The 20,133-nt window shown below is 44.2% G+C and overlaps 1 protein-coding gene across 1 annotated transcript in view; it reads left to right on the forward strand.

Annotated features, from left to right (window-relative positions):
• The window catches only part of med13a (mediator complex subunit 13a), a 74,707-nt gene that overhangs the window by 30,865 nt on the left and 23,709 nt on the right, over window positions 1–20,133 (forward strand). Inside the window, 7 exon segments of the mRNA XM_038707727.1 lie at window positions 6,493–6,638; window positions 11,738–11,938; window positions 12,052–12,246; window positions 12,388–12,550; window positions 14,706–14,816; window positions 16,643–17,389; window positions 18,808–19,024. Coding sequence (XP_038563655.1) covers window positions 6,493–6,638; window positions 11,738–11,938; window positions 12,052–12,246; window positions 12,388–12,550; window positions 14,706–14,816; window positions 16,643–17,389; window positions 18,808–19,024 — 1,780 coding nt within the window.

Here is a 20,133-nt window from a genome sequence, read left to right on the forward strand (position 1 = left end):
TGTAATTCTAATCGCAACATCAAAACTTTAGGATGGTGAAATGGCTGATCATCTGTTTGTGTGCAGATCATCCATGTGACAGCGACAGAAGCTGTCAGTCCCACAGTCCCCCCCCCCCCCCCCCCCCCCCCCCCCCCGCTCCCTTTCGCCACATAGGTCGCCGCTGGCCTTTGGCACCTCATTTCCATGGCATGCCGGCTGCAGGCAAATGTGCCCACCTGCCCTCCTTTTGTACGTGGCCCCGCTTCAAATCCTCACTGGATTATCTTATTGTCTCCTTGCCGAGCCAAAGGCCACAGACCATTTGCATCTGAGAGGTGGAGCAGGGAGTGCCTCTGGACAATCGCAGTAGCGCACGTGCGAGCGTACGCTGTGTGTGGCAGAGAGGAGAAGGAGAGCAGATCAGAGAGCAACACAGTCTATTTGCCAGTTAATAGATGAAGTGGAGAGGGGAGTGGGAGGAAAGGTGGAGACGGAGAGAGAGAGAAAAGATGATTAAAAGATCTTGTGGCTTTTTGTCAGGCTACAACGGCAGCCCTCCCTCCTCCTTATTCTCTTTCAACATGACTAAGAGAGAGGGATAAAAACACGTGAAGTGAGATCCCACACATCTAGTTAATGAACATGATATTCTGACAAGTGAGTATTTGTTTTGAAGGCTGTTTAACTCAGTATTTTGGGGATACTGCTGTCTTTATTTTCTCTCCATTGTTGAAATGATTCATTTAATTTCTGTAATTTTAAAGCAAATAAACGATATGAGCAATTTTTATGAGAATAGGTCACTGTGGTTCTGTGCAGTTATGATGTGAAACCAGCGGAGCAAATCTGGCCGCATGGCATGGGCCTTAGAATATTGTCCAAGCTTTTCAAAACACTGAAACAGCGTTTAAAATATGGACACAGCTGTTTTCAAACACTGATCTCTCATCAGAAAACTCTACTGTGATTGGTGCATTGCAGCATGCGGACTTGTAGTTTTTGTTCCAGGGACGGACACGCAATACACCAGCTCCACCCACACAACCCACACCACACTTCATGTAAACAGGATTATTGTACAAAATTTCTAACAATCATTTTACTAAAAGAGATGTAAAACAGAACAAAGGGAACGTGTTGATCTCAGGAGGAGGCGGCTAGAAGCAGCTCATATTGGCCCAATGGCATCCTGGCTCTGACTAAATCTACATCTGTTCACCGCAAAGGCTCTATCACCAACCTGGAAGAGGAACTAGTACAAATAAGTGTATACTAACACTGTTAGTATAATATTAATATGTCACTATATTAATTAGATACTGCATAACTTGCCACTAGTATATTAGTTCCAGTAGAGCTATTTTTATGGTGTGTTTTAATTCATATAAATCTTTTAAGCATGAAAAATGGTCTACATGGTGGCTAGTCTCTAATTTGTTAATGCGAAGTGCTAACCCTGCTAACTCATCAATCGGAACCCTTCATGCAGAACAAATAGTTTTCAAAAACATTTTGAAAGTTTGCTGTAGCGCGTCAAGCTTTTGTAATGTCGCTCCCCATCCAGCGCGTCGACTTTATGAAAAGTTAAACATCTGTCAAGAAAAGGCATTGATATAGCTGAAAGATTAGGGTAGTTTGTAGTCTGTTCTTATAATTAAATTTTTCAGTTCGCACGTGCCCATTTTTTAGGGGCATATGTGAGGGAAAAACTCAACATTGTAGAGCCCTGCATGGGTCTTGGCCTTTTTTATTTGAAGTGCAAGCAGTACCTCGCTTCAGGGGAAATGACATTCTGAAATCCCTGAGAACCTGAGTCTTGAGGCAGGTTTGACATAATTGAACAGACACAATGTGTCATGGAGTAGGGCCCTCGAGGGGCCCCTCACAGGGTTCTTGGGGACCCTTTGGCAAAGTGATAAATAGTTTTCAGATGCAATCTTAATATCATTATGATTTTAATTTGTAGTTAAGGCAGTTACAAAGATGGCTATGTTTACCTAAAGAACATATTAAGCAGATATAACATATAAATTAGTAAGCTTCAGAGGTGCTACCAGGTGGATGCAGCATAGATAAGCCGACTCGCTGCTCACTGTAGCGTCATATTTACTATACAAACACGAGTGGTAACGATTTTCTCATCTAGCCCTCAACAAGACAGCGAAGATGCCTGTTTCCAAAATTATTCCTTTCATTTCACCTTATCTACTAGCGGTGTAATGGATCGTAGTTGATCCGTACAGATCCCCCCCCGACGGTTCAGCAGACAAGTGAACCGCAGATTCATTGCAAGTTTAACCATCTTAGTGTGAAAAACAGTTTTACTGCCACTGTTACTTTTAAAATAATAAAAATCCCTAAGTCAATAGAAAAGACAGACGCAGTGACTGGGTTAGGGGAGGGCGACTGATTTAAAATCCGTTTCTTTCATCTACCTTGAGGGAAAATCCGTACGCTGCGATGTCGGGCTTTTTTCAGTGGTGGAACTGGGAGAATGGGCACGGTTGTCATAGAAATAGATCATAAGATTTTAATGTTTATTGCAGCTTCAGTAAAATCGACACACAGCTTCGCTTGCTCACCAGAGCAGCTCTGTCTCTTTGCTCATCTGTGGCACAGCCGCCTTCAGTGTGGATAGGCTATTACTCGTGACGTATGACCAATCGCATAGTGCGGGACATTAAGCAAGACTACAGCGTGGTGGCTACAGACGGAGAGGGGCGGCTACAGATCAGTTATCAGAGCCAAAGTAGCGCATTTTAAAAAGAATTAACAGTGAGTTGTGTGACCCATATTATTTACATAAAAGCAGAGATTAATACTAATTTATATCTAAAAACTAATGTTTTAGTTTGAAAGTTAATGTGTTTTTAGGGCCTCAGTGTAAATCCTTAGAAATCACTGAAATACTCTCCTGTAAATGTCATGAAAACAGCAGTCTGTAAAAATATATAGGAAAATACTTGTTGAGTCAGTGTTTTGGCTTCCCCATGCCTACACTGGACCATCTCACCTAATCTCAGATACCACATACACACTTTCCCACCATGCTTAGCAGCTGCGTGTGTGTGTGTGTTGTGTTTGCCTCACCAGCAGGCCGTGGATGTTTGCAGGAGAATCAAATTTGGCACGGTGCTGCGTGTTTGTGTGTGTGTCCCATGTGTGGACAGGACAGTAAACGCTCCTGCACACAGATGGACAGACAGATAGACAGATCCAATGGGCTTGTGCTGCAGTTTGTCACAGCACAAGCTTTACTTAATCCTGTTCCTTTTGTGTGTGTCGGGGAGAGAGAGAGAGACGCAGTGGTGAGGAAACGTGTCATGTGCATGCTGCTGTGTTTTGTTGACGTTTCGGTGTTGGCCAAGTGCTAACCCAAGCCCCTGTTTATATTTGAACAGCAGTCACTCAGCAACTTTTTCAATTGTGTGTAAAAATTACAACATTTTATTTACTGAGGATACAGGAATATTTCCTCATCACTATGCCACTCCACCAGTAAGTTTATTTTGTGCGCCCCCACTGCGTGTTTGATGTTTCTACAATAACATTTTAATATGTAAAGTGATACCTATAGAGCAGGTCATCTGGATCACAATGTGATCACTTTGCATTCGACAGTTTTAATGCTAACAGCTGGCATGTCTGATAATCAGCTGACAACGGCAAGAGCAATTCGTGCAATCACATTTGTAGAAGAATTGTTTTGAATGTGCTGTGACGCTGTGCACGAGAACGTTGGGTTGTACTTCTGTCTGTTGAGCCACAGATGGCAGCCCTCTACCTCCAAGCTTACAAGTGCCCTGCAAATGCGCGTGTGTGTGTGTGTGTGTGTGTGTGTGTGAGGACGTGTAGTGTCATGTTTTCTTGGAGTGTGAAAGGAGAATGCAGTAACATTGATGTCTGCAGAATACAGCAACACATTTTTGTCTCCTTTCCTTTCCTGCCCTATTCGTTCTCTGGGCCCGTTGGTCACCTTTATACGTTCTCGTAATGACAACATGGAAAACAACCATCTTATTGCTTGACAGGCTAACCAGCTCTGCTTAGTTCTGATCCATGTTGTGCTAATGAGGAGGACTCGCACCTGGCTGCTATTCTAACCCTCGTCTTCATTTTTCTACTCGCTCCCAGGTGGTTGGATTACATGCCTGGCCCCAGGACTGGAGGGCGTTTTACGCACACGCGCACACGCACGCACGCACGCACGCACGCACGCACGCACACACACACACACACACACACACACACGTACACTGCAGTCAAAGGAGTCTATTGTAATTTACTACTTCCAGCATTGGAGCTGTCATGACACACCTCCCAAACAGACAGACCTTTGCTCTCAGTGTTAGCTGTTTGTATGTAAAACAGATAACACGCACTACAATCACAAATGCACACCCTCATTTCTTAAAGGGTGACTCTTTAAATAAGTTTAAAAATACTTGACCTCTGTGTTAACTTTTCCCCCCCCATCAAATGTTTTTGTTTTTCACAGTATTTTTGTATTAGGGTGCAAAATGACTGCGAATGTAATGGTCCCACAGTTAGACTTGCATGTTCAACTAATGTATGGGATTTGCATTAAAATTCCTTTCTTGCATAAACTGAAATTTAATATTTTATAGGGAAACTTGATGCTGATATTGATAAGGTTGTAGACTAAAGCCTTAGTCCTTGTACCATATTGGTCCATTGAAACTAAATGCTTGTGTACGGGTGTGCTGTATCGTTCATGATAATATTGTCAAAATTTTTAAAATGATAAAGAATAATATATCAAGATAGTTGCAAAGTTCCGACTTGTTGATGTAATGGTGTCACAACATTACGTACAGTATCAACGGGCATGGTTGAAAGCGAAAGTAACATTTCTACTGGCTCCACAGAGAAGGGATTAGTTCTGCCTGCCTTTTAATGCAGAAATAAATTACTAAATTGTGCAATGAATAACTTGAATATGACGATATGGTAATCTGCCATATCTTTTTGATCGCCATGTCCTGTATTTTATTATTCCTAAATTTCAGCAGTCTAAATACCTGAATACGTGCATGTTTTGGTAGCACTGCTGAAGAGATCTAAGGCCCTCTCTTGCTCTGACTCCTCGTTGTTAGCCTACTTGCTTCCAGCTGTAGAATTTGAATATCATACATTCATAGCCATTCACTAGCTTGCATCTCCTCATTTTTACAGACAAAAAAAGTGTAAGATTAATGTCAAGCTCTGGGGAGGCTTAGGGCATCTCTTCACTACGTAGGTGGCATTATCTTATTGAAGTGTTCTCTCTCTCGCGCTCCATCTCTCTGCCTTTCTGTCCCTCTCTGCTCCTTTTCTTTAATCCTCTGCAGAGTAGGTGTGCCAGAGAGAGGGAGGGAGGGAGAGAGAGAAAGAGACAGGGAGTGAAGACTGATATTTGCTTAACCAAATGCTCGGAGGAGGCAACTCTTTGATCCACTTCCAAATTCACAGCGTCCCCTTTCATTTGGTCATCCGTCACTTGCGCTGTCTCTCGCAACCTCTGCATTTGTGTGTGTGTGTGTGTGTGTGTTTAGCGGGTTGCGTATGCCGGACGAGACCGGGCTGAAAGAGAGAGGAAAGCCCCCGCAGACAATGGCCTGCATTTTGCTCTGCCGCTTTCTCCTTCCTTTCCGTCTGCCTCATCCTTGCTTTCCATTTCTTCTTCAACTTGTCACTATTGTTGCGAGCTGTTGAGGTCACACTGGCACAGGCAGGCATTGTTGTAAGTTGAAGAGCTGTGTGTGTGTGTGTGTGTGTGTGTGTGTGTGTGTGTCTGTGTGTGAGAGAGAGAATACTGTTATAGCTGAGCGTATTGGCTAGAAAGCCAGGGTTAGTCAGGGCTTGCCCCTTTGTTTTAAACACAGTGCTATCCACACTCGCGCTTGCGCACACATACCACCTGTGATCTTCGCTGTGTTGACTTACTCGCATCCTGATTACTGTGCAGGCTGTGTCATTTCCTTAAGGGATTCCTATTTAACTTTATGCTGGAAGGCTGCCGACACTTCATTATATTATCTGTAGCAGTATCAGAATATCGACTTGTCCAGCCATCAGAACAATTTGTAACAGGCTTATAAGGCGTCTTTGTATCGCCAGGGGGTGTGCAGATCAGTAGCTTCTTCTGCCCCCTTGTATCTGTCTGTGGCTTCATCTTTCTCATCAAGAGCCTCTGTCATGTTGAAGCAGAATATGAGTGAGGGGAGAGATTCCATTGTAGCCTTTGACAAAGAAGACAGGCTTTTATATTATTTTCACTCTGTACCTTTCCGCTCCCTGCTAGCCTTTTTGCTTTCTTTCTCTGTGAACAGGAACATGAACCAGACTATCTGATCCGCTGCCCCCCCACCCCCCACCGCAGTCACATCTCCACCTCACACTCTATCAGAGTTATTCAATACTTCTTTTCAAAGGTGCATATTAAAGTGGCGTGATCCCAGACGACTCATCTCCCTCTTTCCTTTTCTGTCTCTCTCTCCTACCTCCCAGTGAGCACCTATCCTGCGCCTTCACCTTCTTCTTGCACGGTGAGAACAACGTATGCACCAGTGTGGAGATCAACCAGCACCAGCCTGTCTACCATCTGACGGAGGAGCACCTCACTCTGGCTCAGCAGGCCTCCAGCCCCTTCCAAGGTGGGTCTCCAGTCCACTACTCGTGGCAGTTTCGTGAGCAGTCCAGGATGCACTGGGAAAAGTTCAAAGGCACTGTTTGAGCTAAAACAATTAAAGCAAGCATGCTACACGACCACAGCAAACGCTGCGTCCTTTGTGAATTTTGCAGCCCACTTTGGGCCAGTTTGAAACAAATACAGAGTGTAACCTCCTCCTGAAATGTAATTATGTGGCAAGTTTGCCTTGGGAAGTGTAGTGTAGTGTAATGTAATGTGTCACTTTGATTTGACCCTCCAGTGGAGTGCCACTCAGACAAGTTTTGTCAAAATCTGATCAGAGGCTACCTGATCTTTATGGGAGGAAATAAATACTACCACTACAGCGAGTAGCCTCTACACGACCATTCAGAAATGCACTGCAAGGCAAGCCCCACCCCCCAAAATTCTGGTACTTTGGGAAAGTACTACCCTCCGAGCAGGGACTTTTTTGGGGGTAAAATAAAGACCCTGGAACTTAATTTAGACCTTGGTCCTTGCGGTGGAAACACAGCTTATGTCTTGCTTTTTGCTTTCTCATTGATTCTTTGCTTCAAGACTATCGTGGAATTTCTCATTTCATAACAAAAGGCTGTGCATAGCTGACAGAATCCAGTGGAAACCCTCTGACATTTGCATGTTTGTACACATGCCTGTGCAGCCAGACGGCCAGGGCAGAAAGGTCGGTAGCCTGTTGTTGTCGCTGTTTATTTGCTGCTCTGCGACATTATCGAAAATGTTGTCAGCTGAGGAGAATCTTTCATACCCTGGAGCCAAGTAAATATACATGTTGTGATAAATGACCAAATAATATTTCTAATTAAAGAAAATGCAGCAAACTGTGCAGAATGTATGGGTCTGATTCAAAATTGTGAATTGGGAACTGTTTTCCAGGTGGCACTGTAGCAGCTGTCTGAGTTTAAAACCTTCAATAAAAACCAGCTGTGCATTCTTTGGCTTTTCCTCGAAACATTTGAGTTTGTAAATATGTTGCTGTATTGTTTGCTGAGAGATGCATTTTTTTTTCACACTCACTCATTATATCTCTGCTGTGAAGGGTAAACAAAAAAACTACTCCGATATTGAAAGGTAATTTTCTTACATCTAGTGGACGTGCTGCAACTTCTTTTACTTCCAGGAAGCCACTTTAAACGAGGTGCTGTTTTTGTCCACGCATTACTGCTTGCATGCGATTCATTTAAGAAATGGCATCTACTAAAACACAAGTTAATCTTCAGCAGTCAAGGACCCCATTTAGCTCAAAAATAACTTCAGGCTCTTGAGCAAAGCACCGAGCCTGTTGCCCCACGGAGATAAGGTAAAGTTTACTAGAGTAAATATGCTTTCAAAAGCATTTTTCAAAAACAATATTTTCCTGTAAACATTAAATGCTGAAGTGTAATTGAAAATATATTAGTGAGCTGTGCGCATGCAAGATAATGCAGTCTTCTGTCAGGCTGTGTTTCATTACAGATTGGCTTACTTCCAGTTAAAGAAGAAACGCTGCTGTCACTTTAAATGGTAGTGTTAGTGTAGTTATAAAAATGTTTGGCTCTAAATTCATTACCCCACCCTAAGCCAAACACCATGTCATCCCAAAATCATTGTTTGCTTGCATTTCCACTCACACATCATGGGAGTGTAGACTATGAAATACATTTTGATTTTTTTTTTTTTTTTTTTTGTGAAAGACGCAGTAAAATTTATTTCTCACACTTATTATGTTGGAATGTATATCTGCATCATGGATTATTTCACTGTACAACTTTTGACAAATTCCTCTGATCCTTCCCCGGCTTCACAGCAACAAGCCACCCCGAAACAGACTCGAGATAATACACACATTTTAAACCCACACGTTTCCGAAAAGAAATAAGTGCAGCCCAAACAACCATTGTACTATTAAAAGCTTAAACCTCCTTAATTGTGCTTTCTTCATAAAATTTAAGTTTGTGACACATGAGCCCTGAGGAGTTTTCCTCTTTTATCTTCTCATGTACAGTTGGATATAGTTAGAGACATGCGATTCAGCCCTCCCCTCTTCTTTCCCCTCCAGAGTAATAACAGTGATCACTTCCTCTATTCACCAAAGTAATTCCAAAGTATAGCAAACCACTTTACTGCCTCTGGATCTCTTCTGAAGGGAGGTGATAATGTCCCGTGTAGTTACAGACTAGAGCGTTGGGTAAAAATAAAATGATTATTAGAACTTGGCGTATGGATTCCTATAGGGATGTTGATGGGTTTTGCTAGTCATTTAGGACGATCGTATTGCTCCCCAGCCACCTAGTAGGTAGTTACTTATGACTCATTTAATGGTTCAGTGAATGCCTGCCTTTTCCCAATTATCATTCTTTCCCAGTCATGTGCAGTAGTTCAGGAATACTTTAAAATTGTCATGTCAGGTTCCTCCACACACCCCTTCTTTGTTTATTGGGAGATAACATGGCTTCAGTTAATTGCTTGTGTACTCTACAACCCGTGTTAAGGACCACTGATTGATATGTACCTCCATAGTGCGTGTGAATTTTATGATCGGCACTGGCTTTGTGTTAAGTCTGGGAGCGCAGTGTGTGTCTATGCGCAGGTGTGCGTTTTCACCGCTGCAGTGCATCTCCTCCTGGCTAACCAAGCCTAGCGTAGAGGAAGGGCTGACTTCCATCCCCCTTCATCCATCCATCCCCCCCGCCTCACCTCTGCCAAGCTTGGTTTACAGTGCGGCAGAGCGCTCCAGCAGGCAGACCTCTCCAGGATGTGACCTCATAAAAGGGCGCAGAGTGAATGTAATGAACTCTCAGCCCATTACACTGATCTGAGCACATTTGACATGTCTTCAGGGAGCCAGAGATAGACTCGCAGTCAGAGAGAAAGAGGGAGAGGCAGAAGGGATTGAGGGGTAGGGGTGGGGTGGTGATGGGGAAAACGAAAAACCATTTCCATAATTGTGCTGAATTTGATCTCTCTTCCACAACTGGCCTCAGGTCTTAGGAGTGTGTGCGCATCGCGACATGCAGAAATGAAAGGGAAAAAGGAGTGGGGTTGAACATAATTAAGGTTAATATGATCGACCGTAGCAGGGTGATGTTGTGTACCGCAACATAAATAAGCTTTTCTTCTTCCCTCTGTGGGGTAGATTTTGCTGAGGTAGTGTGTTCTGTGGGCTGAGTTAAAGTTATTCTGGGGGGGCATCCAGGATACATTGTGTCTAGACAACATGTTTCATGCATTAAAAATGTTTCAGTATTAAACTGTTGCCACCTAGGTTCATTTGACTGGGTAAAGAAGAATATTATCTCTCCAAGTACACTACTTAGTGCTTTGTTACTTATCTTCCACCGCCACCTGCTAGTTGCTACCTTTTAAATATCCAGAAGTGTTTGGTTCTGTATATTAGGTTTTTCTATCAAACCAGTCATTTCCAAACCATGCCGTTTTAAAGTTGTAATCTTCAGATTTTAGTCTTGGTTGATTTGGTGACACCCGTAGTAACCGCAGGAGCGATAGCAAGACGCTCCTTGAGCATCTACTTCCTCAGAAATACACCAGAAGAGCAACCAAACAAACTCACCTTGTTTAAGTAGTTTTCCACGGAACAGCAGGAGGACACAGTGAGGTTGGTTAGCTTGCTGAGTTGGAGGTGTGTAGCCTGTCGTTTGCAGCAAAACTGATCAGCCAACGACAAAAATTCCAAACATTTTTGTAGATGCATTTTTTAACGACGCCGGCACCATTTGCGGTGATACACACATTGAGTTTCCTGTGCCTATCTCACAATAAAAGCCACCCTGTGTTTTGCATGTTGAACGCTTTTCATGTGAAGCAGCGGCAGTAGGAAGTGTTGGGTTTGCATTAATAACAGATGCTGAGACGGTGTAAAGACAGTGAACTGTAATCACTGAAGTTGATATCAATCAGAAAAGGCTGCACTGGATTGTTCTCCTGTGAATCCTTCGTGGGTTGGTAGGTTTTGTCATTACCAATATAAGCTACTATATAGAGAGGTAGTTACTAAATTTAAATACATTTGCTGGCTTTTGCAGAAATAATGTAATCTATAAATAGTTTAAAAAAATGGGCTTTGACTTTATGACCATCTTAAAGATTATAACTTTTATGTTTGGAAGATTTGGGAGGTGAAACACTGCTAATGCACCTCCTTTTCCTTTCCTACTCTTTTCTCTCTGTTGTCTCCCGCCATTTTAACCATGCTGGAGGCTGTTTCTTTGGTCCGGCTGCAGGATCAATACCTGGGGACAGAGGCCATCCAGTCTAGTAATGACACACTAGAAAATCAGAGCAGAGAGGGACATTAACTAATGTTCACTCACACACCCAGCCAGTCTGTTCGTAAATCCCAACGTATGATATGCCAAGAGAAAGAGAATGGATGCAAACAAGCTGACAGGGTGTGTGTGTTTCAAGTTCACATGCATATGGTTTTCTTATATGTACTGTATGCATTATGCATGTTCGTTTATCGTTCTATCTGCATTCTCTGATGGATACTGGTCTGTCTAAGCAGACTTCGGGGCTCACTGTGTGACTCTGATATGTCTGTGCAGTCAAGGAGTGGCCCTTTTTTTTAAGCCGCTGTTTATGGGCTCTGAGAGGCCACCGCTTGCCAATAATTGGCGTTGGGATTGCGCTTTAAGTATTTGGCGAGTCAGCCGGGGCCGGCTGGGTCCAGCAATGCTCCGGAAAGGTCAGAGCACTGCTGATTCGGCTGGAGATGGGAGATTGACGGGGGAAAGCATAGGGGAGAATAAAGAAAGGAATGATGAACAAGATGAGAAGAATTTGATTGTTGCAAGAGTGGAAAAAAAGAAATATATATATATATATATATATATATATATAATAAATAAAGAAGGCAATTAGGTAAATATGAATTGATGGCCAGCCCAGAAACTAGGAAAACAGCCGGAGGAATGATCGACAGGAAATGGGACAAGATAGAAGGATGTGGAATAGGGTAAGGATACAGAGGTGAAGAAATGAGGGTGGGGGGAGGACTTGTGCAAATGATGCATACTCCTTATGCTGACTAACAGTGTCCCCACCCACCCACCCTTTTCTTTTGGCTAGTGATTCTGAGTCCTTTTGGCCTGAACGGCACACTTACTGGCCAGTCGTTTAAGATGTCAGACCCACCCACCCAGAAGCTAATTGAGGAGTGGAACCAGTTCTACCCCATCAGCCCCAGAGCCAAGGAGGGTGTGTCGGAGGACAAGGTGGAGGACATGGACTGGGAGGATGACTCTCTGGCCTCCGTGGAGGTCCTCGTAGGTCAGTTTTTCATCATTAAACTTAATCTTTGTGAAAATATATGTCATATGCAGAGTTGACGGCTTTGTTGTTGGCTGGTTTTGCTTCTGAACATCCCGCCTCTGTGTTTACAGGTGGTGTGCGAATGGTGTACCCAGCTTGCCTGGTGCTGGTACCCCAGTCAGACATCCCCGTTGTGGCCCCTGTGGGGTCCTCCCACTGCACTGCCGTCTACTCGGGTGGCCACCAAGTGCCTGCTTCCCAGCGAGAGCCCGCCATGTCTTTGGTGACCCTCACCCCTCCCACATCGCCTGAGGAGGCACAGACAGGTAGCGGTATAAACACATTTATAAGACGGGTTAATTCTTCAGTTAAGTCTGAAGGGCGATGCTTGCTTTTAAATAGATCTGTATCATTAAACTGAGAGTGTCTAGTCAAATGTCTGTTGACCTTGCTCTCTCCCTCTCCAGTGGACTCTCACTCGGCCCAGAAGTGGGTTAAGATGCCTTCATCCTCGGATGCGTTCAGCGTGGACAGAACAAGTCACCATGGAGGCAAGATTCCACGCCGGCTTGCCAGTCAGGCGGTGGAGCGCGTCTGGCAAGAGTGCAATATCAACCGAGCCCAGAACAAGTAAGTTTGATTAGCCATGCTATAAATGAAAATTTTCAGAACCCAAAAGATTTTCTTTGTGTATTGATTGGCCCGGCGGGAAGACTAAAGAAGAGGGAGTTCCCTGTATTTAGTCAGCAGGATGGCTTTTAAGTAAAAGCAAAACGCTGCAACGACTTTTAAACGCTTTAAGCACTTTTGTTTTGTGATTATTCTTGCTTTGTTGCAAAGACGTTACCAATCAGACGAGTCTTTTCTTCCCCTCTGGAAGTTTTGGCAGCGTCTTTCTGAGTGCACTGTGCTGCTTACGACACAGTCACCACATCAATGTAATGCTGCAATTGACCCTTCGCTAAGCAACGCCCCGAATACACAGCTGGCCAATCACAGCACAGTATAGGACTCGCTCTAACTGAGGTCCGACACTTTTGTGGATGTGCTTCATTGACTCTAATACAAAAAGAGTCATTTTCTAGCTTTTTTTTTTTTTTTGCTGTATTTTTCTTAGATATGGTCAAACGCTGTTCCTGGGGCACTTGTAATAGTTGCTACCCAGAGAGGTTGATAGCAGAAGTACAATTTATTCTCTTTCCCAAACTGGAAATATAATAAATCCAGAAAAATGTCAGCTGTGGGTTGTTCCTAATGTAATGTTAGTTGGCTAACGCTAGCTAACTTCCTACTGAATGTTACATAATAAAGCCCTACTGTTCTGCTTTTTAATAATTGTAATAATGAGTAGATGCCTACCCAGCTTTACAGGAACATTGTTGATCCTTAATATCGTTGTCTTTTGTCTCAATCGTCGGGGGGATGCGGTGGTTCACTTGTACTGTGTGATCGGTAGGCTTTAGCTTCTATCTTTCATTTTTTTTCACGTCCGTTTGAGTCAGTCTAACAGCCTGAATACAACCTTCAAATGTATAATGCAACTGCAAAAGTGTCTGCTTCTTTCTGAGATCGCTTTTTTCAACAAATTGGACAATATTTCTCCAGAGAGTGCAGAAATAGACAGTGGCAGCGCCAACAGTTGTAACTAAGGGGGGCGGGGCTTGGCGAAGGGGCAGTTACAAATGACACAAAGTTCAATGCTTGCTAGAAAATAGTGTTAACCATGAAGACACCGTCAGAGTTTTGTCGAGAGCTGGTGGCAGGATGAAATTTGACTCATAATTCTCTGTGTAAGAAAAACTGTGTCTATTTGCCCGTTTTCTTCCTCCATATCTTGTGCTCTGTAAAATCATCAACATTATGCTCAAACCGTTTGTTTACTCTTTCATCTCAGTGGAGAGAACCAGTCAGCATCTCCTGACGGGAGTCCTTGTTTTTTTATGAACACTTAGAAGTTGTTGCTGTAACAAGAAGCTTGTTATGCTGCAGTTTTCAAGTACTCCTAAAAAGATGGAAATCTCATTTTCAGTAAATGATACAATTAACCCAGCTACTTCAGCTGGTTCAAAGTTCTACGCAAGCCCAGATACCATGCCCGGTTAATCATTTAAATTTAACTGGATAATGTGGGATGACAGGTTTTGCATTGGAGTCAAGTTTGTCAATTGTAATACATTCCCTAATGGTGTTAATTTTTAAAATAAAATCTGCACGACCCCTTTCTCTGACTCGTTGGCCTTTTGGTGCTATCTTCCTGCACCTTCTGACTGAGCTGTCCTATAACTACTTTGATGTCTTCAGTGTCAAACCGTTTTCCATAATGCTTTGATATACATCCATAAACAGTACAAAAACCTAAATGGAAACAATGATCACTAGTAATTAAAGTAAGAGTTAGATGCAGTTTTGTCCCATGGTCTTATATTATTCACCATCAGTGAATCTGACACATTGGGAGCAACCCGGGATCTGTTGCCCCTTGACCAAGCACAGAATGTCGGCTGGAGTTAGCGGTTGGCTTGTCAGCCAAAATATTACTGCTCCTAGCAGAGCGATGAAATCAGCCTCAGTGCAAAGCTTTTACCACTGGCCACTGTAAACCAAAGGAATATGAGAAAGGGCTTTTTAGGATTTTAATTTCAGAAATTATACCAAAATAGAGGATGTGTTGTTTCACATGAATAACGCTGCATAAAAAAAAAGCTGAGGAAGTGGCAACACACTCAGTGGAAATTAGCCCTCAGTAGAATTGTAACTGAAAGTTGTTTCTTTTTTTCCTCCCCAGGCGGAAGTTCTCAGCCGCAACCAACGGTACCTGTGAGGGTGAGCTGACCGAGAAAGTAGGAGCCTGGGATTTTGTGGAGCCCTCACAGAGGTCGTACTGCAACTGTTCCAGGTCTGTCACTTTCCATGTGGCTGTACAGTATGTGCAGCAGCTATTGCTCATGTATGTGCCCTCAAAGACATTTCAAAGAGGTTATACAGAGTACGGAGCTTTGAACAGCGGCACAGAGGGCCGTAGTCAGCAAAAATATCTGTAAGTTATATCTACGTCTAGACTTTGACAAGCATATTATTCTTCATATATTTCAATTTATCACTATTTTGTCTAAGTGACAGCTGTGCCGGGGCTGAAACCTCTGCTGTGTGTTTCTGTTAGTCAGACATTTTTATTCCCACACTGATGGGAATAATTTTGGGGGAGAAAGAACAGTTTGACCTCTGATGGAGCACTTACTGTATTATTTCCTGCGGATGACTGTTTTCTGATTTTAGCCCCATGAAAAGCTTGATTTCAGTAGTGTGTTTATTTTCTTGTTTATCTCATTTTAATTGGATGACCATCTTTGGGGCCTCCATTCTTTTTGAATTAAACCGCAAATCAGCTGTCCTCTGCATCCTTCAGCCTTCAGCATATCATCTGTCCCGGCTAAGCAGCTGTTTTACTCACAAGGTTACATGTAAACACAAGCTTGTGCCATCCACTGCAGATTGCAAGTCCAATCAGTGAGCTGGATGCTTGACTACCTTCCACACAGGGAGCTTGAACCTAATCTAATAGCTCTATCTAAGAGATAGGAGGAAAATTCAGATTTCTGGTTAATGAGCAATTAGATATATGGATAGGTTCTATCTAAACCAAATTGTGTGTCTGTGTGTTTCAGTAGTTTGCTACCTTGATTGCTTGTTTGGGCATACTTCCATTGGGGAATCCTTTGCACTAGGCTTTTTTTTCCTGGCTTGGACGGCAGACGAGAGCAGGGTGGATTGGGCCAGTCAGCTGGAGCATGTTAATTTGTTGGAAGCCGCCCAACACTTTGGTGACACAGAAGTGGGGAGCTCTGTGCATTGCCAGGTTTAATGGCCATTAGCTTTGTTTTGTAGATGGAAGTCTTCCGTGTGTCTGCTTATCTTGACATCTAATTGTCAGGATGCGCAAATACCCCAGCCATTAAAGAGACACAGCTTCCTCGTCAACACCCTAATCTATAACCACAGCGTTAGCCTGATTGGTGACCCAGCAAAGGAAAGGCTAAAGAAACACTGACCCAAGAGACGTACAGTAAGTGTTAAGAGATGGCGTGTGAAATGGCTTGGTTATCTGCCGGCAGGTCAGGTGATCTCAGAGCAGGTAGTGCACAGGACAAGGACCATGGGGAAGCCTTGATATGTTGTGTTCCAGTGTAATGCATCACCTGGTCAGCCCCGTTGAACTAGCAGAATAGGCAGTAGAGCTAAAGGATAGATATTGTTTCTTTTCTCCTTGACAGCATTTGGTTTATTGGCTTTATTGATTAAAAAGGAAGTAATAAGTAGGCTTTTAGAAGATGCATTTTGTTAATGCCATGGGTTTTAGTGTGAATAATAAAGAAAATGCTGAATGTGCAATAACATTTGGTTTAGGTGTTGCAGTCTTACACTCACGCAACTTAATTGTTGTCTAAGGTTTTTTGCTAATTGATTTGAGATGAATTAGTGGGGCAGCCATGGTGCAGATTAGAGTAATTCAGTTAATTGACGTTTTCCAGAAGAAGCAGATGCGAGGGTGTAGAGGGAGATTTTACATGAGCTGCGCAAGATCTCTGTGCGTCATGAAAATGAAAAATGAACTGCACATATTAATGGTCTGATAGATCACCTCTGTCTCTGCTGCCGTTTTGCTTAGTGTCACCAGTGCCTCGTAGTCTCACCGCATTTCCCTGTTTGTCTTCTCCTCTGCAGATATAAATCAGTGAAGCAGCGAACAGGCAGCACCCCAGGCCAAGCTCAGTCAGCGGGCCAGCCCTCCCTGCCTCCTACCAAGCACAAAGCTGGGGGGGAGAAGCCAGAGAAAGGCGACAAGCAGCAGAAAAGACCCCAGACGCCCTTCCATCATCGTAGCCTGACCAGCGACGATGCTTCAATAGAGACAGAGGCCACGGCGGGCCAAAGGCTGGCCATGAGGGGCCAGGATGGCGGAAGATTCACTAGTATACGTTCTGCGGATGTGTCCTCCATCCAAAAAGCCCCCCAGCTGCACAGTGGGGTGGTCAGTGCTGGGCCATCAGAACAGACCAACTCTCCCCAACCGCCACCACTTAGCCCCCACCCCTGCGAGCGTAGCGAGGAGTCAGGGGAGGGCATGAAGAACCCTTCAACCCCCAACAGCCAACACTTTTACCATCCACCCCCGGAGCCCTGCCTTGTCGGGGTGAAGGGTGGCGGCGAGGAGCCAGAGGGACTTAATCCGCACTTCCACTCCCATCACCCCCACTCCCACCACAGCGCTTCGACCTACTCCGACCCTCCTGAGCCCACTGTGTACGTGGGTGCAGCGGTCAACTTGGAGGAGGACAGCTCCCACGCACCATGGAGGTTATTCAACCTACCCCGCAGGAAAGACGCCGAACTGCCCACGCCACTGCTGCCAGGGGACAAGCTAAGGGACGAGGCCTCAGCATCACAGGACAACATGCTGTCAGTCACAGAGTGAGTGACACCTGCTGATTATCACTGTTCAACGCCCTCTCTCTCAAAAAGACACACACACAGCGATAAAGGCTTCAGCCATTCACAGACTAAGCAGTTAGGCAGCCAGGCCCTCCCTCCTTTCCCCTGTTACAGTGTGGCCCCAGGCCGCTTTGGAGCACTTTCAATAGTCCAGTAAAAAACAAAACCAATCCACTCTCTCTCTCTTGCTCTCACCCCCTCTCTCTCAGATCCTCCCACCTCACTCGCCACTCCCTCAGCATCAGAATGTTCGCTATAGCGCTTAGCTGCACACAGCATGTTAATCTCTTGCTGTGTGCCCTTTTGACATCATACATCACCAATGTGCAGGGCCAGCACTACTCATCGATTCCTATACGCACATACCGGAGCTAGGCGAGAGGAAGAGTAATGATGGGGTTAGATAAAGATAAACCTCTGTTATTGTAATACAGTTGAAGCTGAAAGAAATGCTGTCTGCTGGTTATCAGTCGGGTAGGCATTGGAGGGAAACTTGCACAGGGAAGAAGCTGCTAGGAAGGAAGACGATCACAGATGGGCAGAGCAAGGGGGCTTGTCCAGTGTGAAGGCAGGCAGAGTGACCAGCAGGCAGTAGGGAGGCTGTAGTGGGAATTATCAGCAGGGTTATGCAATCCCAGCTTGGATGGGCTATTCTAGTGAGCTGTAATCCTCCCAGCCACAGCTCTGAATGGCGACTAATCTCGGGCCCAGGCCACTGCACACCATCACCTCACATCCATGATGTTGATCAGATGAGCAAATCGGTAATCTTGTACATATCATTATGTACACCTCGGAAAAAATCCATACCTTGGTGACCTCAATGATGAGTGGCCATGTTCACATCAGAGCTGCACAGGCGTGGCGAGAGGACAGTATAGAATATAGGAGATGGTGAAGGGGGGAAGGATAACATAAGTTGGGTCAGTCCCTCCTCTCCTGCCCAATCAGCCAGTAGTTTTCTTTTTTCCCCTCCCTCTCTGTTCTGTTGCATGTAAGGAACAAGTAGGCCACAATCAAAGCCGCATCAAAGATTTTGATGAGCCATGTCACAGTAACAAGTGATAAATGTGTCTGTCTGCAAGTGTATGAGCAGTCACCATGTTCCCATAAATCTGCTAGAATGTAATTGTCTGACAACAAACATGATGCATCCAGTTCTGCTGCATGACAGCTGTCAGAATGGTTTGCACTCGCTGCCATTTCTGTTTCTGCAGATAAACATGGTGGCAGCTATGACATGATATCAGGCAGCATCAGGCCAACAACTGTTATTTTTGTAACTGACCAGACTTCTCTTTTTAATGGTCTGTAATTGAAATATCGCTCTGTTGCCTGTGAAAGCTCTGTGTTGGTGACTCCAGAGTCCTCACACCTCAGGTTTTCCATCCTCCCAGGGTGATGTCCACATCTAAATGGCCACTGAAGGTGTCTGAAGAACGCGTTCAAATGTATCGAGCCAGGAGGAACCAGTACCTGTCTGCTGCTATAACCGATGGAGATCACGAACCAGAGGTGGACCCCTACGCCTTTGAGGAAGGAGACGTCAAGTTCACATTCTCCAACAAGAAGGATAAGGCAGGCGGGGAGCGTGAGCCAGGCAAGAAACATAAGGTAAGGCGAGCCGAGGAGTTAGGAGTGTTTCTAAACCTGAGCATCAGCCGGCTACACCATTCAGTATTGTACCTTCCTTGCTTGTTGTTGTTCTGGACAAGAGCATCCTATAGAGCCCAGGTAAAATGTAAGGCCATAGTACAACTATTATATTTTGCCCTCCATGTCCATTATTGATAACTATCGCAAATGCGCCCGTAACAACAAACTGAAGTACCTTTCTGTTTTAGCAAACATTACCTTTGTACACCCCTCTTCTCACACAACATACACCTGCTCCACTCCAACTCTTTATTCTGCTATGTGACGCTGTTTTTTGAACATACCCAGATATTTTAGTGGTTTTAATGCACCCATACACTTTAGGTCTTTCTTCTTTTTTTTTTTTGTTTTGACCAAAATGCAACATGGTATTCAGAACATCCACTCATAATGGCTGGTCTGAATTTTAGGGACTGAAACTCAATAATAATTTATGATAAAAGCTTTAGACCTGAAATCACAAGTACCCCAATTAAGTGTAGATTATTAAGCGTCTTGGTGGGATATTTAAACAGCTCTGCTACCACTTGTAATGCTGGGAGCTCTTGTCAGAAACCTGAACTTTTGTATTTAACTTGACACCCTACCATTTCTTTGATTGATCTGAAAAACACTCCACATTGAGCTCCACTGTGCCTAGAAACAAGCCACGCAGTGTGCCTTTTCCAAGTTGGCTGCTTTCTATCCAGTTTGCAGCCACAACCCATTGGATTTAATGCAAAAAAAAAAACCTTTAGCAGTGTGAAGCCTTCCTAAAAGGCAGCATGGAGAGTAACCACTTCATCCACGCCTTCCTTAAAAAGGGGACAAGAGGGCTGATTTTTAAGATCAGGGAGCAGGCGAGGTAGAAAATAGGCCATCAGCATCCTCAGCAATACAGCACTGAAAATAACGGCGCACCCGCTTTCACTGCCCAAGTCTAACTAAGCAGGAAGCTATCCCTGAATCCCAATTATTAGTTGAGCCTGGAGGAATTCCAAAATGTTAGCCTGTCCAGTTTCCTTCAAGTTGTTATGTTTTTCCTATTTGATCAGCCCTCTCCCTCCGTCCCACCATATTTCTCTGCC

This window comes from Micropterus salmoides, unplaced genomic scaffold, assembly GCF_014851395.1.
Source record: "Micropterus salmoides isolate LMB-PRFRI ecotype aquatic unplaced genomic scaffold, ASM1485139v1 Ms_hic_scaffold_9, whole genome shotgun sequence".
NCBI classification, from domain to species: domain Eukaryota; kingdom Metazoa; phylum Chordata; class Actinopteri; order Centrarchiformes; family Centrarchidae; genus Micropterus; species Micropterus salmoides.